At 34.3% G+C, this 22942-nt stretch overlaps 2 protein-coding genes across 8 annotated transcripts; both read right to left on the bottom strand.

The window, feature by feature from the left end:
* Window positions 1–132: 132 nt before the first annotated feature.
* On the bottom strand, window positions 133–16946 carry LOC131531832 (complement receptor type 1-like). 7 transcript variants are annotated; one of them, XM_058762930.1, is made up of 15 exons: window positions 16805–16946; window positions 16122–16246; window positions 13281–13472; window positions 12895–12991; window positions 12723–12799; window positions 12442–12624; window positions 11166–11339; window positions 10700–10891; window positions 10272–10361; window positions 7632–7697; window positions 6258–6281; window positions 5858–5896; window positions 3745–3796; window positions 2434–2495; window positions 133–1983 (listed from the first exon to the last, which is right to left on the bottom strand). In XM_058762930.1, exons 2-14 carry the CDS (start codon window positions 16189–16191, stop codon window positions 2450–2452), a joined length of 1302 nt encoding a protein of 433 aa, XP_058618913.1. In that variant the 5' UTR covers window positions 16192–16246; window positions 16805–16946; the 3' UTR covers window positions 133–1983; window positions 2434–2449. The 7 variants fall into 7 exon arrangements, with proteins under 7 accessions (XP_058618913.1, XP_058618912.1, XP_058618915.1 ...); XM_058762929.1 differs by having other exon boundaries at window positions 2434–2511; window positions 3746–3796; XM_058762932.1 differs by lacking the exon at window positions 10272–10361 and having other exon boundaries at window positions 2434–2511; window positions 3746–3796.
* Window positions 16947–20019: 3073 nt separating this feature from the next.
* On the bottom strand, window positions 20020–22842 carry LOC131531844 (complement receptor type 1-like). The gene is made up of 8 exons (XM_058762954.1): window positions 22779–22842; window positions 22147–22278; window positions 21582–21776; window positions 21096–21192; window positions 20915–20991; window positions 20634–20816; window positions 20152–20484; window positions 20020–20058 (listed from the first exon to the last, which is right to left on the bottom strand). The coding sequence occupies exons 2-7, from the start codon at window positions 22217–22219 to the stop codon at window positions 20276–20278; spliced, it is 834 nt and encodes a 277-aa protein (XP_058618937.1). The 5' UTR covers window positions 22220–22278; window positions 22779–22842; the 3' UTR covers window positions 20020–20058; window positions 20152–20275.
* Window positions 22843–22942: the final 100 nt, after the last annotated feature.

Here is a 22942-nt window from a genome sequence, read left to right as displayed (position 1 = left end):
TTTGAAATGCAGTATAACTTGCCATAATTTTGCTGTTTTCAACTGGACCTAAAGTTAATTGAAGTGACTATTTTTGTTAAAAAGCTCATTGGAGCAATATTGTCTATTCAAAATAAGCCATGTGCAGTAGGATTCATGTTGAATGTTTTATTTTTACAGTGTGTTTTGTTGGGAATACATGTGAAACATACACTGTATATTCTACTGATACAGAAGAACAGTTCATGTCACTAGATTTGCAATCAGAGCAGGGCATTGTAATCATGTTATGAACATCCTTTTTACTAGATGAATGATTAAACTATAACTGAACATCTCAATTGATTGCTCCTTGTAACAATGCTTTTAGGGGAAGTGCAATACGGTGACTGAACATGGTTTATTGGCAGCCTTGTGATACAGAAAGCAGCTGTACTGGTTGAATATGAGATGTAGCTACTGGTCTTGCAAAATCTAATTTTACATCACACTTTGTCAAACAGAATCAGATATTGCAGACTTAAGCACTAAGAACTAAAATAAAACAAACAAACGGAAGCATTTATCAGTTAAGAACCCAAGTGTTCTGTTTTGTTTGTGGAGCTTTTATTTTGAGATGTTCCAGGGACCCAGACATCTCAGTGAAATACAGAATTGCGAGAGGTGGATTTATATTTGATCAACTTTGTTGATTGGTAGAACTAGAACTAGAGCATTCCTAATTTAAAATGGCAGATAAAATAGTGGTTCAAAACCATTCCAAACTCCTAATTGCAACAATATGATACATGTTTGAAATTGCAAGCTGAAAAAACAAACAAACAGTAAAACAGGCAATTTCAACACACACACAAATGAAAAATGACTCATTTGGGGAAACATTTTGCTATTCAAATTAAATTACTATTTTAACAAAAATGGCTGAAAATATTAACTGAACTAAACTACAGACTATTTTACTTGACTGCAATTTGGCAAGAGCAAGTTTGTATAAATTATAGCATTTTAGAGCAAACTTTCCCAAAAGAGGAAAAACAATGCCCAATAACAATTAGGCCTCTGTAGGTATTTGGGTTTGAGTACTTTGGAAAATTCTGTAAATATTAATAAAATAGACAAGTAAATTTTAACATCGCAGAAATGAGAGGTTTACCAAACTGTCTTTTCTTTTTCTTCATTAGATCTAAGTCTGTAATCGAGACCAATAACAAAGCATTTCTAATGTAATTAGAACCTATCCAAATTCTGCTGAAAACATACAGCTAGATAACACTTTACAAAAACCTTAGAATGAAAAGGCACTTTAAGTTCTTAAGCAGGATTAAACAGAACTTTCAATTTAAAATCTGCACAGCAAATCACATTCTGCAAAATATTTACTGGAACATACACATCCTGTTTTATCCAAATGAAAAGTAACAATAGGCAAAATTAAAAAAAACAAAAACAAAGCCTTGAGCATTATACAACATTTGGTTTTGTTTGTACAATGTGGATTCACAAATACTATGGAAGTTACAAATTCAGACATTCATTTCTTTTAAATGAGAGATTTGATTAGACTTGCTACATAAATATTCATGTTAAATGTAACCCCTGGTTAAATCAGTGAGTTAAGGGACAGTCAAGTGCACTTTTGTTGTCATAAATACTTAGATTTTTTTCAGGAACAGCAACATCATTGAGAAGAGTGATCATTGTATTAACAGTGTTAAAAATTAAGAAATGACAAACATACACTTTATAAAAGTGAAATAAACCTGACTTATGCGGAGACAGATCTGTTTCAGAATAGTACAGAATGGGAAAAAAGTTAGCGACTGCTAGAAAAGAGTTACTCCAAATCAAGCTTGCTTTTTCAAAGTAACACTGGGTCTGATTATGGAGGAATTTGTTGCGGGAAATCAGCCTGCTTTTTGCCAGATTCTGGGAAGTGCGTATATAAAAGTTTTATATTTGCAGGATTCTTCACTTGGATTTCATCCAGGACAACTTCATGAAGACCTGTAATAAGTGCAAAAATTATATAGAGGATCATTTACAAAATGCAACAGAATAATGCATGCCATTTATTAAGAACAAAGAATGAATTATATAAATGATAATATTCTATATTTTTAAGGTATGAAATCTGGTAAGTCCCAGTTAGTTAGAAGAAAAAAAAAAATAAGCCAAGCGTCTTGAAGACACTCAGGGTGGTTGATAAATAAATTACAATTTATGTATGGATATGCTAAATACATAATGAGGAAGAGCCTTCAAAACTCAAATTCTCCACAATCATAGTCTTAACTGACTCGTTCTCAAGTTCTTATATTTTGGGATTGATGGCTTCTAACATCAGAAATCTGACTGTCCACATTTAAATGTCAATGATGCTTGTACAATGTTCAGAAACTCTTAGGAGAAGATGTTTTGTCTTAGATAAAGCTGCATATTTCTCATTGTCCTTACCAGATATGCGAGGGACTTATAATTCTTCCTCATCCTTTTTAGCAACCTTTTCATGTTCTGAGCTGCAATCCAAAAGTCCGGTAAAGGTCAGCATGTGCATTGATTAATAGCTGGGTATATTAAACCTCAATCCAGCACACATTTACAAGACCTCACCCCACTCTTAAACACAGAAAACACCTCTACCTGGGAGAACAAACAAAACAGCACTCTGCTTCCCATATAGACTACCAGCATAAACACTCTAAAAATAAAGGTGCTTCACAATGCCATAGAAGAACCTTTTTGTCTAAATGGTTCCATAAAGAACCTTTAACATCTGAAGAACCTTTCTGGCGAAAGAAGGAAGGAAGAAGGAAGACAGGTTTCTTTGTGGCGAAAAAAGGTTCTTCAGATTATAAAAAGGTAAGGAAGACATGGCTCTTTAAAATAACTTTTGACTGAATGGTTCTTCAATAGCATCGCTGTGAAGTACATTTTAAGCACCTTTATTTTTAAGAGTGAAGGCTCGCAAAAATTTCCACAAGAATATTTCATGGGAACTTTTTTTTTTTTCCATTTGAATTTTTATGTACAATGAAGCATTTTGTGGTTTGATACATTATTGCATTTATATTTAATCACCTGCTCAAAAGTGTGACAGTACACTTTCACTTGTAATAACCAAATAAACAACCAAGATGAATCTCAACAGCAAAAAAGCTGGATAGAGAATGCCCATGAAGCAATGTGAATGACATGCCTAAAACAAAAATGATACCATTATAAAAATACATTTGACTGCAAAATATTCAAAAATATGCATATACCCGTTAATATAAGTACTTTTAAGGTATGTTCCAATCACCTGATGGTGAAAAGAACAGATTTTGAAAAAGTGAATGCCTATATACAGTATTCACAGCCAGGTGCCCTGTGAATAGGATCACAGCTTGAGAGGGGTAGTTGGAAGGATACTGGCTCATTTATGTCATTTGCAATGCTTCATGGGACCAGAGGTTTCTTTGAAAGCTGGCGTTCTTTGCAGGATTATGGGTAGTCTAGTTCTATACCAGGGAATAGTCACCACCTTTGCAGCTTTGAGCTGCAATCCAAAAGTCAGCATGTGCATGATAAACAGCTGGTATATTAATCCTAAACCTCAAAGGCGTCGCCATTTCCCATGGAAAATGTGTGGAAATTTCACCCGAACCTTCTAACTGTTTTGCAACCACTGAATGCAAAGTATTAATTTATTACTCAATACGACAGTGTAAGAACAAGAGCCTAGAAAACACACAAGAAGCAACTGAGACGGTGCAGATAACTTACCGTTTCTTGATAAACTTGAAATACACAAGGCACAGCAATCCACCAGCAGCCACTAAACAGAAAGGAATTGCATTACAAATGATTAATCTTGATTTAAATAAAAACAAAATTCAAATTCTTTTTCTAGTAACATCAGAATCCTACATGAAAGCACAACAAAACTATAAAACTGGTTAATCAATATTAAACTGGTTAAATGTACATTAATTTAATCGTACCCTGTGATACATGAACAGTGTTGATCCTGCATGTTGTCATCTGCGATCATGATGACCGACCGTAATATGAGACTTCTCCCGCTTACATTGTGATCTGTAAACCCTCCTTCGAGTTACCCACCGTATTTAATTTTAAATGTTTTATAAATCACTCCATGGAATATTTAATTCCCATTTGGTGGCATTGTGTGTCCAAAATTGTGCAAAAACTTCGTGGGACAAGGTTTTCACACTGTAGCTGTCATTGTAAGACAGTGAGCAACTTCGTTTGTTTGTCCGAGGGAGCAACAGTAACTAAGGGGGGCGGGGCTTACCGATAGGTCACAACATCTATAAATGTTTTTAATAATAAATGCCACTATAATACACATTACTTTAAACTTTTTTCTTTTCTATTCTGAATACTGTTAAATTTAAAGGATTTGTTGAAGTGAAGGGACCCGTTATATATATATTATATATTAAATTTTTTTTGTCTCAATGCAATTTTAGCCCAGTGTGATAATCAGGTGAGACTTATTGTCCAGAAAATAGTCCTTATCAAATAGGAAAAATGTTAATTATATTCTCAGTTTCCTTGCATTTTTTATTATAAAAGATTGATTCGATTTTTTTTTAAATCCCTGGAACCAAACCCAGACATTTTAAAGGGGACATCAGATTCAAAATTCACTTGTTGTTTGAACATAAATGTGTGTGACAATGTGTGTACACAACCACCCTATAATGATAAAAATCCACCCAGTGCTTTTTAAATTTTTTAAATCCCCTCAAATCACAATCACTTTTTCAGATCAAGCCGTTTACAGATTCTTGGCTGCGTGACATCTCACAGACTCAGGCCGCTCCCATGATTGTTGATTGACACTGGTGTTTCAGCATAGTCCCGCTCTGAGTGAGCTGTAAACAGTCCACCATTGTTTCGACGGTGTAGACAAGAATGTCTCCTAAGCGACTGAGGTGTTCATGTTGTTGGATGCAATAATGAACATAGCAGTCGTCATTTACTCCTGACATCAGAGCCGCTGAAGACGCAAAGGCTTACTTTTGTTTTTGAAGGGAATCTACCTAAATGCGTCTGTTCGTGTGAATCATTCGTGATCCAGCTTCATCTGAAGTGAATATAAAATAAAGCAATAAGTCCCAAGAAGCCGTGGTTTACAGTGAATGTATAACAGCTAAGGGGCGTTGTTAGACACGACGTGGAGCAAGGTTTCACAAAAGAAAACAAAGCAAATTAAAATGTAATGATATTAATAAAAACATTATTATATCAAAAACATTAATTATTCCACCAAACAATGTAGTTCCTCAGAAATGGTTGTGGTTGCAACGAAGAGGTTGCCGAGCAACACACTGACGCAAAGAGGTATATAGGTGTAGATGTGTAGAGTAATTTACAACAGCTTTGAACACGGCTCAACCAATCAGATTCAAGGACCGGAACTATCCTTTTTATCCATTTTTTTTTTATGGATCTTTGCAAATCGCCTTTCCTAATAATGTGCTAGTTAGCAAGTTTTGCAACGAATGCGGCTAAAGTTAACAGTCTAGAGAACGGCTCGTCACCCCATGGAAGAGAGGGGCAGGGTGAGCAGAACTAATAAGCATTTAAAAGGACATGCACCGAAATGTCGCTGTGAACAGAGCTGTTTTTGACAATGGTAAAAAGGGTGTTGTTTTACACTAGCATTAAGAAATTTTAACCAAAGTATGTTATACACTTTTCATTAAGATCCTAAAGAATCATACCAACTTGTGGAAAATGGGCATCTGATGTCCCCTTTAAAGCCCAACACCGCAACAACTTAACAACAGATTTTTTGATTGTACTGAATAAAAAGAAGGTATAGGACATGTAGATTATCAGGTGAATTATGCAGACTGTGACTTACCCACACCAACTACACCAAGAATTCCTTTTTGCCATGTAGCTGCAAAAAATAAATAAATAAAATCAACAGCACAAGACATATCCTTGCAACCTATCATAAAATACAAATCATTTTGTAACCCTTATAACAAAATTAAACATAACCCAAAGGCAAACTGTCATCTAAAAGAAAGTTACAATGCCCAACCAGAAATATGATATGACCATATGAATGCTCAGAAACCAGCATATTATAGGATACTTTGAATCTCATTTACAGGAATACTACAATTATCAAATATCACAATCCACCAGTTTCATACATTTCAGATCAAAAAGAACAAGGAGCCAAGGATGACCATTTCTGACAAGAGGAATCAGCTCTTTATTGAATAGTATAGTTAAAAAAAAAAAATACTTACGCATACTTGTTTCTGTTGTGTCTTCTGTGGAAGAAGAATACAGTTAGGAAACAGTAAAAGAGGAGGAAAATTATGAATATTCAAATAGATGAATAATCTAGATAAAGTAGATTATTTAAAATAGGGCTGTCACGGTTAAGGAATTTCCCTTGCGGTAATTTTGAGTGGCTCAATAGCACGGTATGCGGTATTACCGCATATGCATTATATTATATATATATATATATATATATAATCTGTGTGCGTATGTGTTACGATGCAAGGAGGTCACATTCAGGAACCAACCAAACCGAAACTAAATCGCGTTGAAACAGGAAGTGAAGTAAACAGAAGAGAATGATGGACCGATCGTTTCGTGTCTTAGGACATCAATGTATCATCACGAACGGCAGGGTTTAATTTGGATTTGTCTGTGCATGGTTTTTTTTACTCTCAAAGATTGTGTGCCCATTGACTGTCATTATAGGTCTGACAGACTGCAACGGTTTGAGTTAAAAATCTTTGTTTGTGTTCTACTGAAGAATCTTGATCTTGGACGCCCTGGGGGTAAGCAGATAAACATCAAATTTTCATTTTTGGGTGAACTATCCCTTTAAAGTTTAAAAAACCAGAGGTATAAATACTCTCTCATTTTAGTAGGGGTGGGGGAAATTGTTTCAATGTAGAATGATTCACTCACTGATCCACAAAAAAATAAAAATAAAATAAAAACACACCGAACAACAAAAAAACAACTACAAAATTTAAATATAAACTATTATAATATAAGTTAGTCAAAATTATCTAGCATTATGTATCAGGATTACATTTGTTAAAAGTGTCATTTATATTATATTTAAATGAGTATCCTAATTGAGCAACCATGTGCCTGAGGTTATTAATTTGTATAAAACGCAGCAAATCCATCTCTGTATAAGAGATCCATGCAACCTTTCCTTCACAGCCTTTCGTCAATCTCAGCAAACATGACACATTTTCTTACTCTTTTACTATATATGAAATATACTTAAAATTAAATATCCATGCATAAAATAAACATAAACCCACCCAGATTGTTTGATTTAAGTATGTGTGGTTTCAGCCATTCTTTTTTTGTAGACTAAGGAATAAAATGTAATATGATATTGGAATGTTACTGGTGAATGATTTTACTGGTGATAAAAATTTCCAGCCCTAAACTGTTGGCCATAATTTTCTCATTATTGTTAAGAAATGTCTGAACATCACCACAGAAAGTTTCTGAGCTCTCTCCTCCTGGATCTTAATGTTGTTAACTCTAAAGCAGGAATATTATCTAAAAATATATTAGATATTAGATTTTTTATATAAAAAAATATTAGATACACATTAAAGTATAGATTTATAAGACAATACCCTTCTTCTCTTTAGGAGCCTTGGATGTTGCAGCAGTTGTGGCAGTAGGGGGAGTTGTAGGTAGGGCTGAGAGTCAACATATGCATTGGGTTAGGAAAGTAGAAATAAGAGTAGAGAACACCAGAAATAAAACCATGCTTGAAGAGAGAGATACGAAGCTTTCTAAAGGTTTCTTCAGATATACATGACACAAATGGACATGTAAACTGGTTTTTAAAGACTTGGAATATAGTGAAAATTTATATGGCCAATTTCTATGATGTCGTGTTGTTATGCAGAGCTCCACATGGCCCGGACTCATTCACTTTCTGCTAAGCATCTCCTTTTGTGCTTCATGAAAATGAAAAAAATAAATCTGAAACACCATATTTAATAAGAAGAAGAAAAAAGTATTCCCCCAACAGTCACATTATGAAGAGCTAATAACATTATTAAATGTCTTGTTTCACTTTATAACAACATATTAATGTAAACTAATAAAATAATGGCCAATATTTAAAAAAAGCCACAAAGGTATCAAGTCATCAGTACAAGTGCCAATATCACAAAATGCTACACAGTGTTATTTATTCTTAGAGTTAGTAGATATTAAATATAGAGTAAAAATTTTAATGGCAATGATATGGAGAGTATATGGAAGTAGAATAATGACAATAGTTTTTGAAACAAAGCATGCTGAATTCCACAAATCGAAAAAAAGATGCATTGCAATTAACAGTGCTTAAACAGCATTTTTAGGTCTTGAAATTTAACATAGTTGTTTATTTAAGCTGTGAATATTTCAATTCAAAATATTTCACACACATTTTCATAATTAAAAATTAAATAATTCACATTTCTGCAAATCAGTTTTTGTGAATAAATTACTTGATCCACATTATGGCCTTCATCAACAGCCGCTTGCGCCACTTGCTGGTGAGCGGCTGACATCAGCTGGAGCTCATGCATCGGTGCTCTACTGCTATTCCTGCAGTTCCCGGATGTGCACCGCTGAATTTTCTGGCGAATTTTAACCACTGAATTTGTGGCAGCGAATTTGGAAAGTGAAATAAAATGACTGAAATTTGCCTGTCGAATATTATACATCGTATTTTTAAACAGATTGAATATTTTGGAAGTGAATTCTGGAAGGTGAATATGAATTATTGAATTTTTAATTATGAAAATATGTGTGAAATATTTTGAATTGAAACATTCACAGCTTAAATAAACAACCATGTTCAATTTCAGGACCTAAAAATGCAAACCCTGGAAATACAAGGCATTAAAATGCAAGCACTGTTAATTGCAATGCATCTTTTTATTGATTTGTGGAATTCAGCATGCTTTGTTTCAAAAACTATTGTCATTATTCTACTTCCATAAGAGTTGCACTGACAACAACTCATTTATCATTTTAGTAGGGGTGGGGGAAATTGTTTCAATGTAGAATGATTCACTTACTGATCCACAAAAAAAAAAAAAAAAACAGAATTATAATAGTTTATTTAATTTTTGTAAAGTCAGTAAAAATTATCTAGCATTATGTATCAGGATTACATTTGTTAAAAGTGTCATTTATATGTATGCTGTATAAATGTGTGCCAGATGAAGGCTTCCCCAGCCGAATCTTAGTTCCACTCAAGTTATTTTCCTCACCTACTTTAACATCACAGAGCTTTCCTTGCTACCATCGGCACAGTGCACGGTTTTGTAAAGCACTGCTCTTAGTAAAGCTGCTTTAGAATGGTGAGTCTCATTCCCCAATAATTGTGTGGAGTGTATTTACACACAAAAGAGGACTTCACATTAAAAATGTCTGCCTCATTCACAACACAATTAAGAACATGATTTTTTCCCTTAATCTTGTTCTAATGTAAATGAGTATCCTAATTGAGCAACTGTGTGCCTGAGGTTATTAATTTGTATAAAACGCAGCAAATCCATCTCTGTATAAGAGATCCATGCAACCTTTCCTTCACAGCCTTTCGTCAATCTCAGCAAACATGACACATTTTCTTACTCTTTTACCGTGTATGAAATATACTTGAAATTATATATCCATGCATAAAATAAACATAAACCCACCCAGATTGTGAGATTTAAGTATGTGTGGTTTCAGCTATTCTTTTTTTGTAGACTAAGGAATAAAATGTAATATGCTATTGGAATGTTACTGGTGAATGATTTGTTTGCGGAAACATTTGAAAACAGATTTCATGCATAAATCTGGCCTATACATGGTTGGTGAATATGCTGTGAAAAGTGCAATACAAATGAATTGAATTATACCAACTACCTTTGAGACTAGAGTATTGTATCAGATTATTTCTACAGGCATATCAGAGCAGACATATAGTAGTACTTCTAAGAATTTAGAGCATACATATAACCACTTTAATTCCCAATTGATTTGAATTTGGTTTTTGGACGATATTTGTAATCACATCCCTGATTGTGGTGGCTAAAAATTTCCAGCCCTAAACTGTTGGCCATAATTTTCTCGTTATTGTTAAGAAATGTCTGAACATCACCACAGAAAGTTTCTGAGCTCTCTCCTTCTGGATCTTAATGTTGTTAACTCTAAAGCAGGACTATTAGGAGAACATTAATGTGTATGTAATATTTTTTATAATAAAGTATAGATTTATAAGACAATACCCTTCTCTTTAGGAGCCTTGGACGTTGTACGAACTGTGGAAGTCACAGCAGTTGTGGTAGTTGTGGCAGTAGGGGGAGTTGTAGGTAGGGCTGAGAGTCAACATATGCATTGGGTTAGGAAAGTAGAAATGTGTAAGAGTACAAGTCTAGAGAACACCAGAAATAAAACCTGAACTTTAAGAGAGAGATAAGAAACTTTCTAAAGGTTTCTTCAGATATACATGACATAAATGGACATGTAAACTGGTTTTTAATCAAGACTTGGAATATAGTGAAAATTTGTATGGCCAATTTCTATGATGTCATGTTGTCATGCAGAGCTCCACATGGCCCGGACTCATTCACTTTCTGCTAAGCATCTCCTTTTGTGCTTCATGAAAAAGAAAAAGAAATAAATCTGAAACACCATATTTAATAATCATACTTACCTTTACAAGTCAAGGGTGATTTTGTCCACTTGGTTTCCTCACAGGTAATTGTTTTAGATACTGTTGCATCAACTGGCTCATATCCACTAATGCATCCAACTATTACATTGGATCCATGCGTAAAACTTCCACGTGAGCGGAATTCCTCTGTTAAAGTGACATGTTCACTTAACTCAGGCAAACGACAATTCTCTGTGGAGATGAACCCAAGTAACATGCATTTTGGTCACTTTATTCGAAACTCCAGTAAACAGATCCACTACTATTTTAGTTATTATAACATTATTGCTATTTTCTATCTTTTGAACCACTTGAATGTGATTAGTTAGACTCACTATAACTCACTATGCCTTCCTCAAACAACAGCACAAGTATATACAGGCTATATGACAACTTTCACTTTGGGTAAACTGTTCCTTTACAGAATGCAGTCATGCATTAAAGAAAGAAATAATTTCAGTCTTACCAATACACCTTGGTGGTTCAGGGTCCCATCCATTTGCTCTACACACAATATAACCTTTTCTTGGCAGTGTATAGCCATCATCACATTTGTATTCTATAAAGTGACCCAGCTTGTAGGGGGGTGATTTTCCACCAGTTCTTTTTGAATTAGGAATTTTAGGCGTTGGACACCCATCTGGGAAAAAAGAAAAGAAAAAATATGTTTACGTAAAAGAAGAGTACTGATCATAAAATTTTTCATCAAGTAGGGTTGGGTATCGTTTTAATTTTATCGATTCCGATTCTGCTTATCGATTCTGATTTTTAACGAATCCTAGTTTCAATTCAAATAAAAAAATCCAGTGTAAACAAAAAAAAAAAATCTCAAACATTTAGATGTCAAATATTTATTCTGTCTTTTTACAAAGCATTCTGTTGCAGCTGAATAACATGAGCAAAAATCTGAAGCATACAGAACACTTAGGCCTACAAGAGGAACTTTTGCCTATGCTTTACAAAAAAAAAAAAAACTACACTAATATAAGTTTCAAATATTAAAGTGTTAAAGACAAGTAAACAGTCAGTAATAAAATAGGAACAAACAAATCAATTAGCAATAGCATAAATAAATACAACTGAACCAAATTTCAGGTACAGAAACTGTAATTAAGTTTAAAAACACTGCATAGTTTTCTTTTCATAAAAAAGTATAGATTATTAAAGTTACTAAAGATATTCAGTCAAGATCAGTGAAGGATTTTTGTTCTTTGATTAACATTAATGACAAGCAGCGCGTTTATTAGGCTGCTGTCTCTCTAACACCGAACGCAGGCAGATCTAAAAATACTTTGAACGTAAACAGATGAGAAAGAAAACACGCATGCACTTAAGACAAAAAACGGCTGTATTTATGATGATATACTGACGTAGTTTTCTGCATTCTGGCCGATAAATATGAAAGAACTCAGAACAACCTTTTCTGCAGAGGAAATGCCTTAACCCTGGGAACCCACACCGAGACCGCTATTCTCTGTGCTTGCGCTCTTATGTCTATGCTCGTGCTGTACGCAAACAAGGCGCAAGTTCTTTCCGTTCCTCCACTTAAATAGTTTTAAATCACATTAAAATGCGAATGCAGGAATCGTTAAGCAGAATCGAAATGCACGCGTCTTATCGAATACCCAGTTCTTGGAAATTTGGAACCGGTTCTAAAATGGAACCGGTTTTCGATACCCAACCCTACTCACAACTGATTTTTTTTCTTTCATCTCTTGACTGGCATTTGAACCATAACTTACCAAAACATTTCGGTGGATCTGGTTTAAAGGTTCCATCCTCAGAACAATGAAGTGTTGATTGTCCTATAAGATTAAGTCCTCCGTTACATCTATAAGAGACTGCTTGTAAATACTCATAACTCTCCAAAGGCTCATTGTCAAGTTGCCCATTTTCTATGGCTGGAGGTGCTGTACATTTCACAGCTAAAGAGAAAAACATATCCTGGTGAATAGGTATTTATTTGGGAATGGTTTTGTGCTCTTCAATATCATATTTGATTCAAATGTAAGAACTAACATACATTCACAGAGAGGATCTCGGCCATCCCATCCCTGATCTCTGCATGTTCTTGTTGCTTCCTGACCCGCTAACATGTATCTGAAAGCAATGATTTTCCTCACAGCTCACAACCTAAATTCCATATGGTTTAAAACACATTTAAATCCACCACAAAGAAAGTGACTTTCACTAACCCTTTGTCACAAACTGGTTTAGCTGTGTCACCAAATAAATTTCCAGTCATTTCATATCTCCCATTAAGAAAATCCCTCAGGCTTCCACAGAGTTTTCCTGTAATGTATTCAAGATATTGACGGATTTAGAATTGGTGCTCTTTAAATAATGAAAAATAATCTTTAGTGTTGCTTCATTACATGATACAGGGATTTATTTTAAGAGGAAATGTGTGATACTGTGATGCTTCCTGCTGTCCACTATGAGCTATTTAATGATTGTTAAGCTATTTAATGACTTGTTGACCAATAACATTCATCCTTTCACATATCTAAATTAGACAAAAGGCATTTTAGAGAAATTTACAAATGTAGGGTACTTAACATATTTTAATGACAGTACATACTTGTGCAACTGAGTTCCAGACTTGTCCACTGGTTTCCCTGACAGGTAACCGATTTAGATGCTTTTGAGTCAGCTGGCTTGTGTCCAATCACACACTCAAATGTTACTTTGGATCCATCTGGGAAACTTTGAGTTGGGAGATACTCTGATGTTAAAATGACATTTGATGCAAAAGGCGGCGGTGCGCATTGCGCTGTGGAAATAAAGACAAAACATATGCTTTACACTAATCTGATGCAGTACTATTTTGATCATCATCATTCTTACTAATAGTGCAACGTCTGCTCCATTCTATTCTTATATTTGGTTAAAAAAATATTACTAGGAGGTGAATATAGATTAACATGAAATTAAATCTCAATGCTCAAATGGGATCAGCTAATTAAAGTTTAATAACAGTTTTTACTTTTTTTTTTTTTTTTTCATGTGTTGTTCACACTTAATCATCCACCCTCCCCCCTTTTTAAATATAGCCCAAATATTGTCAACTTTGGCTCTTTCAAACACTAAAACTAAAGTAACGTTTGGGTAAAAACACAACGGTCTCTAATGCTACACACATTGGTGCTAACTACAACTGAGTAAATCATGTACTGAAGTTCCTTTCATACAGTTTTACCACTGTTATCATTGCAAAATGTATCAAGGTTACATAAATATTTATGCACTGGGGACAAAAACACATCTGCTGGTTAAGGTCATGATTAAATCTGTCCTGAAATCATTACAAGCGCACCAATGAACAGCCTGAGGATATTGTTGCAGGCGCATATATACGCTAAAATTTATTTTGGCTTCATGCATCCATTTCATTATTGAAGCAATGGAATTCATGTGTGTGTACCATGTTTACCAGTGATGATTTCGGTTATTTCTGTGTACAGTAGCAGCATGCTGTGACCCTGATTAGGATTATCAAGCTTTAAGCTAAAACCTTTCTGTTTCCAAAGCACTGTTAGTTGCTAGTATCAACATTACGCTAATACGCTATACACTTGTCTACACTTTGTTAGGTGAATGAACTCACCAAGTGTACTTTAATATTATTTTACAGCACTACACAATTCTTAGAATGGAAATATGTTATCCAACCCTGTCTAAAGGAACGTACTGCATTTTAAAATATGGGCGGCACTTCTGGTTTCGCCAAGTGTCACTCAGATAGACTAAAAACAAATTATTACATATTTTAAGGGCGTGCTACAAATAATCCTTATCTGTCAGATTGACTGAATGAGCTGTACATTTTTCGTCATTCTATATTTTTATCAAACAGGACATGGATAATCACAAGAATATCAGTTTCAAGACTTCTGTTAAGTTCTCTGTGTTCTGTCCTTCTGATTATTTTGCAAAAATAAAAGACTGTAACAATATGAAAAAGACAAAAAAGACACTGTGCTCTTGTGGTCTGCGGTACGGGTAGGGTTTCGCCAGAAATTCGAGCATGGCACTGCGTCATTACGTTACGTCTGTAAACATGAAGTTGTCCCGGCTAGTAGGCTATCGCATGTGAGGATCCTGCAGGTGGCAGATCGTTTATAGCCTTTTCTCACAGCAGCTAGAATAATTAAATGTATCATTTTGATGGCGGATTGTAATCCAGAAAGGATTGTGTGTTTATGAAACACATGTGAATGGTATTAAATTATATTTCAGTTTTAAATGTGCTTCTGATTACAGAGAGCCTGGGATTACACAAGATTTGCATTTTAAAGAAAACCAGTTCGAAGGGAGAATAATTTGCTTTTTGGGTTAAAAGAATTTCTCAATATGAAATTCTAATGGCATGACAATTAGATATTAGACTGTACAGAAATTGAAATCACACGCAAAAACACACTATACTCATAGTCACGCAATGCTGATGTTGTTAGCATTAATAATTTGAGAATAAAGTATAATAATAATAATATTTTGCACGGTTTGGTTTGATGTGATATGAGCTAACTGATCTTTAGATTAAATCACCATTGGCGCGATTTATGGTAATGCTTTTTTCCTCAGATGGTCAGAACAAACGTGGCAGACTTGTTACTTGTTCAGATGCCAATTCGGTGAAAATTCTTATTTGGGTCATATATTCCAAGACGTAGACTAGAATCTGTGATTGCGAAGTACAGTAAACATCCACACTGGTGCGTGACTGACTGCCACACATTCACCTCAAAACATTAGATTCATCTGCGCTGCAGCCATGCCGACTCACAACTCACGCAAGCGAGATAATTCCACAAGCAGCTTGCAATTCCAAGTTTTCAAACATAGATGGCGACAAAGAGGCAAAACTTACAGACTGCAGCTTTAATGAACAATATCTCATGAATAATTCACTGGAATGCACTAAGAATCTCCCATTTTAAATATATTTAAAACAGAACCTTATCCATCTTCTCACATTGTACCAGTTTTTGCTTATATGTAGCATTATTAGAGCTAACCATTAAACAAGTTTATTTGAAGTATCTGATTGTTTACACTTCTGTGGAAGTTACTCCCACAATTCACGAAAAGCGTCATGGGGTGTAGGGAAAAAATGGATATATCCTTAATGCCCGTTTCCTGGAAAAACAAAAACCTTAAGTGGTTTAATATGGGCTTTTCCCCTAGTGACATCTGACAACCCTGTTTATGTGTCATGAATATTTTCGTATGGTACTGCCGGAAGACAAAGACTGTATAATGTAAATTTTAGTTTCTTTTTCTGCACATCTGATTAAGGTTACTTTTTTGCACTAGCATTCGGATGATATTAAAACTAACACACAGAACAAAATCCACAAAACTTTAATGTAATTTTGTAATCGTACTTAAAATTCTTTATAGATAGACAGATACTTACCTCGGACATGTTGACAGATGATAAGATAAGCAAGAAGAGCAACACTTGGACACAGAACCTTACAGCCCATCTTGTTTATGTCGGTGAATGTCAGCTCCAAAAAAGGCCAATGATTTTTTTCGCTACTGATAAATATAAAGACATCTTAGCGTAAGGAAATGCACTTTTAAATCATGTACTTTTGAATAACTAAACGTCAACACATTCAGTACAAAAACAAAAAAAGCTACAAGAAAGATTCACATTAGCAAAACCTGTTAGCCGCTAGCATAACAATCAAGATGGGGTTTAAATTGTTGACGTGCCACATTACTAGACAACATACACGTTTAGAACGAATGCATAAAAATAGATTTAGCTTATCAAAGATGCTTCATTTAATGTTTTTATAAGGCTATTCGTTACGTTAAAAGAAAGTGGTACACAGCGCGCAGCTAGGGCGTAACGTAATGGTCACTGCGCTTCCTCATTTGTTAATTTAATTGTCAATAACAGAAATCCTAATCTAACCCGACACACGTAAAATAATTGTGAAATAACAAATAATTTCACATAAAATAAAGTTACGTAGTCATATCTTTTCGTTTAGTTTTTGGATAATGGCGAGTGCCTTGTGGTAGTTGCTATAACGTTAGTTATATACAGAGAAGCGAAAATGAAATCCTTGTTTTCAGCAATCTTACCTTCTGGTGTTTTAAAAGGTTTCTCGGTGTTCAGTGCTCGATTCAGACTGAGGCATATAAAGGTCAGTCTAACTTCCAGGAAGAGATCAGGGTGGAGAGTAACACTTGCTTCCCATGAACTCAATTTCCGTCTGAGCCCGAGGACGGCGTTACAATGTGTCATAGATGTTGAAAGAGGGTGGGGCGCTTCCGTTACTGAGTCTGAAATGTCACTTTTGAAATGTTTTAACCCCTGGTTTCACAGACAACGTTTAAACCTAGTCCCAGACTAAAATGTAAATCTAAAATGTTTCAACTGAAAGAAACTTGCACTGACTGATCTTAAAATAGATCAGTGTTTTTGTTTTGTGTCAAGATGCACACCAGTAATGTTTTTTTTCCTAAGGCACATTTATAAAATTGACTTAAATGTCTTCATTGAACTATGGGCCTAATCCTGGTTTAGTCTAAGCCCTGTCTGTGAAACCAGGCCTAAGGTTTATAGAAAGCAGGTTTCCGCCACAGTGGTGAATAAAATATGATTCTGTAAATCATAATAACGAGAAACTTAATTATGATTTTTAATAACGTTATAATGACTTAACATCTTAGAATGAGAAACCTTCTTGTGATAATGAAAAACCTTTTTTGTTAAATCTAATAATAATAATAATAATAATGGAGAAAGTTAATAAGTTACTTTTACTGTTATAAAACCATGGCTTTTTGAGTAGCCTATTATCCAAAACTCAAGGTGTCAGAATGAATAAAATATACATAGAGTGCCTCTGTTCTGTGAGGTGCATAGGTTATATGAACAGGATATATCTGAAAGAAGCACAAAACATTTTGTCTCCGATTTAATCCACGAAGACTTCATACAGGGTTGTTATCATGCCTGAAAATGAACAAAATAAGCAAAGTAAACAATTAAAAACAAATTATTGTAATATTGACTTGGAAATATGTGAGTTAATGAGTTGAATCTAGTATGACTTTTACCTTTGATACATTTTTTTTCAATACAATAAAAGACAAGTAGCTGTTAAAGTTTCCAAAAGAACAAAAGAAACAAAAAAATCACCATAAAGTAGTCTTTCAATGTATTCAAAGTCTTCTAAAGCCATAACACTGTTAGATACAGGTCACTCATTGAAAATCTTGCCTTCATCCTGTTCAAATTTGGTGCAGTAATGATGGAGATCTGTGACATTGTTGGAGTATGACTCAAGTTATCCAATGCACCTTGTACTGTAAGCCAATCATAAAAAGACCTAGATGTTTCGCAAAACAATCAGTTACCACTGACAGATATCTAGAAGTGGCTTAAATTATTCCTACCATTGCAACATTTCCTACTGACTTCATTAAATAGCTCATATAAATATGTCATAGACAAACAGCAGGATTCGTTTAAAGATAAACAGACCCACAAAAAGCAGTTTATTCAGAGTTGAATGTGCAGAATTTTGAACAGGATTTGAAATAAGATCGAAAGGCAAGATAGTCATTGAATAAGCCTTCGGTTTGTTTCTCATAGAAAAAAAAGTTCACATGAGAAGTGTATGGCCCCATAATAATTTGGATTTGTCTTCGGACATTTAGTTAAACATATAGGGCACAGGTGTTTTTCCTAATTTACATATGGATGCAAAATATACGTTTGAATGACACTCATAAATAGGGAACTCTAACATTCATAAAACAGTTTATATATTTACTCAGTATATGTCTAGAAGCTAGCAATTAAGGTAAAGGTAACACTCTTAAATTAACTAATGCTACTTAGCAAAAATGCTTATATGCATTTAAATGAACTAATTTGTTATCATAAACTTACAGTCTTCATTTGTTGCAGCATTTTGGGTTAATGTTAATTTATATGAGTACTTTTTTAACTTCAGGAGTTGTTTTAAATATTTTACAATAATATTGTTATTGATTTCAATTCATTTACAGATCGGTCCTTTGGATTGTGGAGTAGAGTTGGATTCAAGAATGCTTCGAACTTACCTTTGTTTTCCAAGGCATGTCCCATCACACACAGACCCTTCTGAAGAGGAAGGTATTTCATGTCAGGTAAGTGTTCTCAGATAGTATAAAATATACTTTTGCCACGTGGGTTAAGACATTATACATGATTAACTCTGATAATTAGAACTTTATGTAAATTCAAACTTTACACACTGCTCTTTAATTCTATATTTTGTGATGCTAAATGCACAAAAGGAAAAAAAAAAAATAACACTCCAACGGCAATCCAACACAATGCTACTATAAATGTTTATCACATTAGTTTGACACAAGTTGGACAAAAAAAGAAACATTCTACAAGCCAGTTACACTTAAGAGAAGTGCTTAAGATAACATGATGAAAAACAATTTAATTTAATTTAATTTTCATAAAACGATAGATAGAATAATGCCCTACAAAGCTGTCTTCACTGCAAAGAAATGATTCATTGATGAACAGAAAAACTTGTTTTGTTCCATAAATCACTACACTGTTTATTCACAACTTCACAAAAACAAACCTCACAAGCAAAGACAAATAGATTCTTACTGTCCAATGGCATTTTAACTATAACTTACCCAAACATTTTGGCAGATCTTGTTTAAAAGTCCCATCCTCAGAACAATAAAGTGATGAACGTCCATTAAGAAAAAAACCACTGTTACATTTATAGAAAACAGCTTCTATTTGCCCATTTTCTATGATTGGAGGTGCCTGACATGTTGCTGCTAAAGAAAAAAAATATCCAGGTGAAAAGGTATTTATATCCACACACACACACACAGAGTTATTAAAATGATCTTAAATGGGACAGTTCAACCAAAAAGGTTATTCTGATTGTTGGATTTTATGGATACATCAGTATCACTGTTTAAGAGAGTAAAAGTCACAATGCTTTCATTATTGTACTTACAGACATCTGTATTTCAGTACAGTGTGACTAATTGTATTATACAATTTATTATTCAACATGACCTGTTAAAGCTACTATTGATAACAGCGAACAAAAGACACTAAAGCTGACCACAAAGGCATCTCGCAATCAAAACAGAATACTTACAGTACATTTTTTTGCAAGTGAGGAGCGGTTCTGTCCACTTGGTTTCCTCACAGGTAATTGTTTTAGATACTGTTGCATCAACTGGCTCATTTCCCTGAACACACTCAACTGTTACTTTAGATCCATGTGGAAAAGTTTTATGTGTGTGGAATTTCTCTTTTAAAGTGACATGTTCACTTAACTCAGGCAAACGACAAGGCGCTGTGGAGATAAACACAAGCAACATGCATTATAACTAATTTAGTTATTATAACATTATTACTCATTTCTATCTTTTTTTGTCTTTTGAAATACTTGAATGTGATGGTCCGTTAGACTCAATAAGTCTTCCTCAACAAACAATACAGGTAAGTATGACATCTCTCATTTTGGGCGATCTCTTCCTTTACTGTTGTCAATCCTTTCAAACAGAATGCAGTCATGCATTAATACAAGAAATCATCTCAGTTTTACTAATGCATCGTGGTGGTTCGGGGTCCCATCCATTTGCTCTACATATAATATAACCTTTTCCTTTCATTGTATAGCCATCATCACATTTGTATTCTATAAAGTGACCCAGCTTGTAGGGGGGTGATTTTCCACCAGTTCTTTTTGAATTAGGAATTTTAGGCGTTGGACACCCATCTGGGAAAAAAGAAAAGAAAAAATGTTTATGTAAAAGAAGAGTGCTGATCATTAAATATTTCATCAAGTAGGGTTGGGTATCGTTTTAATTTTATCGATTCCGATTCTTTTTCTTTCATCTCTTGACTGGCATTTGAACCATAACTTACCAAAACATTTCGGTGGATCTGGTTTAAAGGTTCCATCCTCAGAACAATGAAGTGTTGATTGTCCTATAAGATTAAGTCCTCCGTTACATCTATAAGAGACTACTTGTAAATACTCATAACTCTCCAAAGGCTCATTGTCAAGTTGCCCATTTTCTATGGCTGGAGGTGCTGTACATTTCACAGCTAAAGAGAAAAACATATCCTGGTGAATAGGTATTTATTTGGGAATGGTTTTGTGCTCTTCAATATCATATTTGATTCAAATGTAAGAACTAACATACGTTCACAGAGAGGATCTCGGCCATCCCATCCCTGATCTCTGCATGTTCTAGTTGTTTCCTGACCCGCTAACATGTATCTGAAAGCAATGATTCTCCTCTTACTCAAACACAGCACACAACCTAAATTCCATATGGCTTAAAACACATTTAATCCACCGCAAAGAAAGTGATTTTCACTAACCCTTTGTCACAAACTGGTTTAGCTGTGTCACCAAATAAATTTCCAGTCATTTCATATCTCCCATTAAGAAAATCCACAAGATCTCCACAGGATTTTCCTGTAATTTATTCAAGATATTGACGGATTTAGAATTGGTGCTCTTTAAATAATGAAAAATAATCTTTAGTGTTGCTTCATTACATGATACAGGGATTTATTTTCCTGTAATTTATTAAATATATTATTGACTGCTTTAGAATTGGTGATCTTCACATGCTCATGGAAATAATGACCAGTGTTTATTGTTTTATTATTATTTAAGGTAAAGATTCATTCCAAGAGGAAACAACGCTGTGATGCTTCCTGGTGTCAATTACTAAACCTCTATGAGCCATTCAACTACTCACATTAGATGTTTTTAAAAAAATATATATTTGAAGAAAATGATTATACTGAAAGGCATTTTAGAGGAAATTACAAATGTACATATTTATTGACAGCACATACTTGTGCAACGGAGTTCCAGCCTCGTCCACTGGTTTCCCCGACAAGTAACTGATTTAGATGCTTTTAAGTCGGCTGGCTTGTGTCCAATCACACAGTCAAATGTTACAGTGGATCCATCTGGGAAACTTTGAGTTGAGAGATGCTCTGCTGTCAAAATGACATTTCTTGATGCAAAAGAAGGCTGTGTGCATTGGGCTGAGGAGAAGAACAAATCACAAACTTTTAATCTGATGTATATTCCAGTATCCCAGTAACTAGTCACTGGCCAATATTTGCCATTCAGATCAATGACAGAAAGTACACTATTTGTTATGTAAACATGCATATGTTTATCTTAGTCTTTGTCTGTTGTTAAATGTGTACCTGACATTTTGTGGAGTCTTTTGCTGCTCGACAGTGTATATATTTAACGTTTTCTCAAAATTTGTCATACAATTATTTACCCTTTTTTGTTTCTTAAAATGACAGAGACACAGTATCAGATGTGTATGATATTATTGTCATTGATATATTATGATATTCATTCATCGAAGCTATCTGAATGATTGATGAGGATCAAACTCACCTCTGATACTCCCAGCTTTTAGAGGACACAAGAAGAGGACAGCAACACAGAGATTCAGCCACTTAAATCCCATAGTCTCTGGAATTTGGTGAACTAGCCCAATACAATTTCAGAGTAATTTGTTTTCTGGAACTTAAAAAAAAAAAAAAAACAGCAGTGAAACAGCAAATTATAAGGGATATTCTTGGGTTGAGGATGAATAGCATTTTGTTAACGCCCACAAGTTCATGTAGAATAAAATGTATTATAGAAAATGACTGAAGCTATTTCATGTAAATGAACAAGAGTTTGGTCATACCATTTCTTTCTTTTTTAAACCATTAAAAGAAACTACAAACTTTAAGAGGGCGCATAAAAGACGTATCTCTTCAAAGTGTTATTTTTGAATTTTTAAAGATAAATGTTTTTAATTAAATACTCAACAAGAAATGAATAGCACATTTATATTTTGTTTTTATGCAGTAAATATTTTATATTTAAGAGCAACTTCCTTGATTCTTTAAGCAGAAGTTCTTTTTCTTTTCTTTTTTTTTTTAGCAGAAATACACAAAAACATCTAAAACTTAATGCTAAGATAAACAGTGTTTAAAAAAAGCAGATTAAAAGCTCAAAAACATGTTATTTTTACTCACGCGCACTGAAGCTGAGTCCTTCAGAATATGTGTTTCCTGAACAACATGCAAGATGAAGACTGGGGAAAACAGGATGGGTGTGCACAAGAAATCCTTTCTTATGTAACCCGATCCGACAACTTGCAAAAATCTTAAATATAAAAATGCTTGAAAAATATTTGGCC

Source organism: Onychostoma macrolepis, chromosome 23, assembly GCF_012432095.1.
Source record: "Onychostoma macrolepis isolate SWU-2019 chromosome 23, ASM1243209v1, whole genome shotgun sequence".
Classification (NCBI taxonomy): Eukaryota; Metazoa; Chordata; class Actinopteri; order Cypriniformes; family Cyprinidae; genus Onychostoma; species Onychostoma macrolepis.
This window is presented reverse-complemented; position numbering and strand designations above follow the sequence as displayed.

Bases quoted from the DNA above. Each gene is read 5' to 3' on its own strand.
- LOC131531832 (XM_058762929.1), bottom strand. From the start codon at position 16,191: ATGGGCTGTAAGGTTCTGTGTCCAAGTGTTGCTCTTCTTGCTTATCTT. The intron at 7,698-10,271 runs GTATTGTCTTAT...GTTGACTCTCAG, and splicing joins CAAGGCTCCTAAAGAGAAGG to CCCTACCTACAACTCCCCCT. The intron at 2,512-3,745 runs GGTAAGTTATCT...TGACCTTTACCG, and splicing joins TTTCAAGTTTATCAAGAAAC to GACTTTTGGATTGCAGCTCA.
- LOC131531844 (XM_058762954.1), bottom strand. From the start codon at position 22,219: ATGGGATTTAAGTGGCTGAATCTCTGTGTTGCTGTCCTCTTCTTGTGT. The intron at 20,817-20,914 runs GTATGTTAGTTC...TTTTCTCTTTAG, and splicing joins CCGAGATCCTCTCTGTGAAC to CTGTGAAATGTACAGCACCT. The intron at 20,485-20,633 runs GTAAGTTATGGT...CTTTTTTCCCAG, and splicing joins AGATCCACCGAAATGTTTTG to ATGGGTGTCCAACGCCTAAA.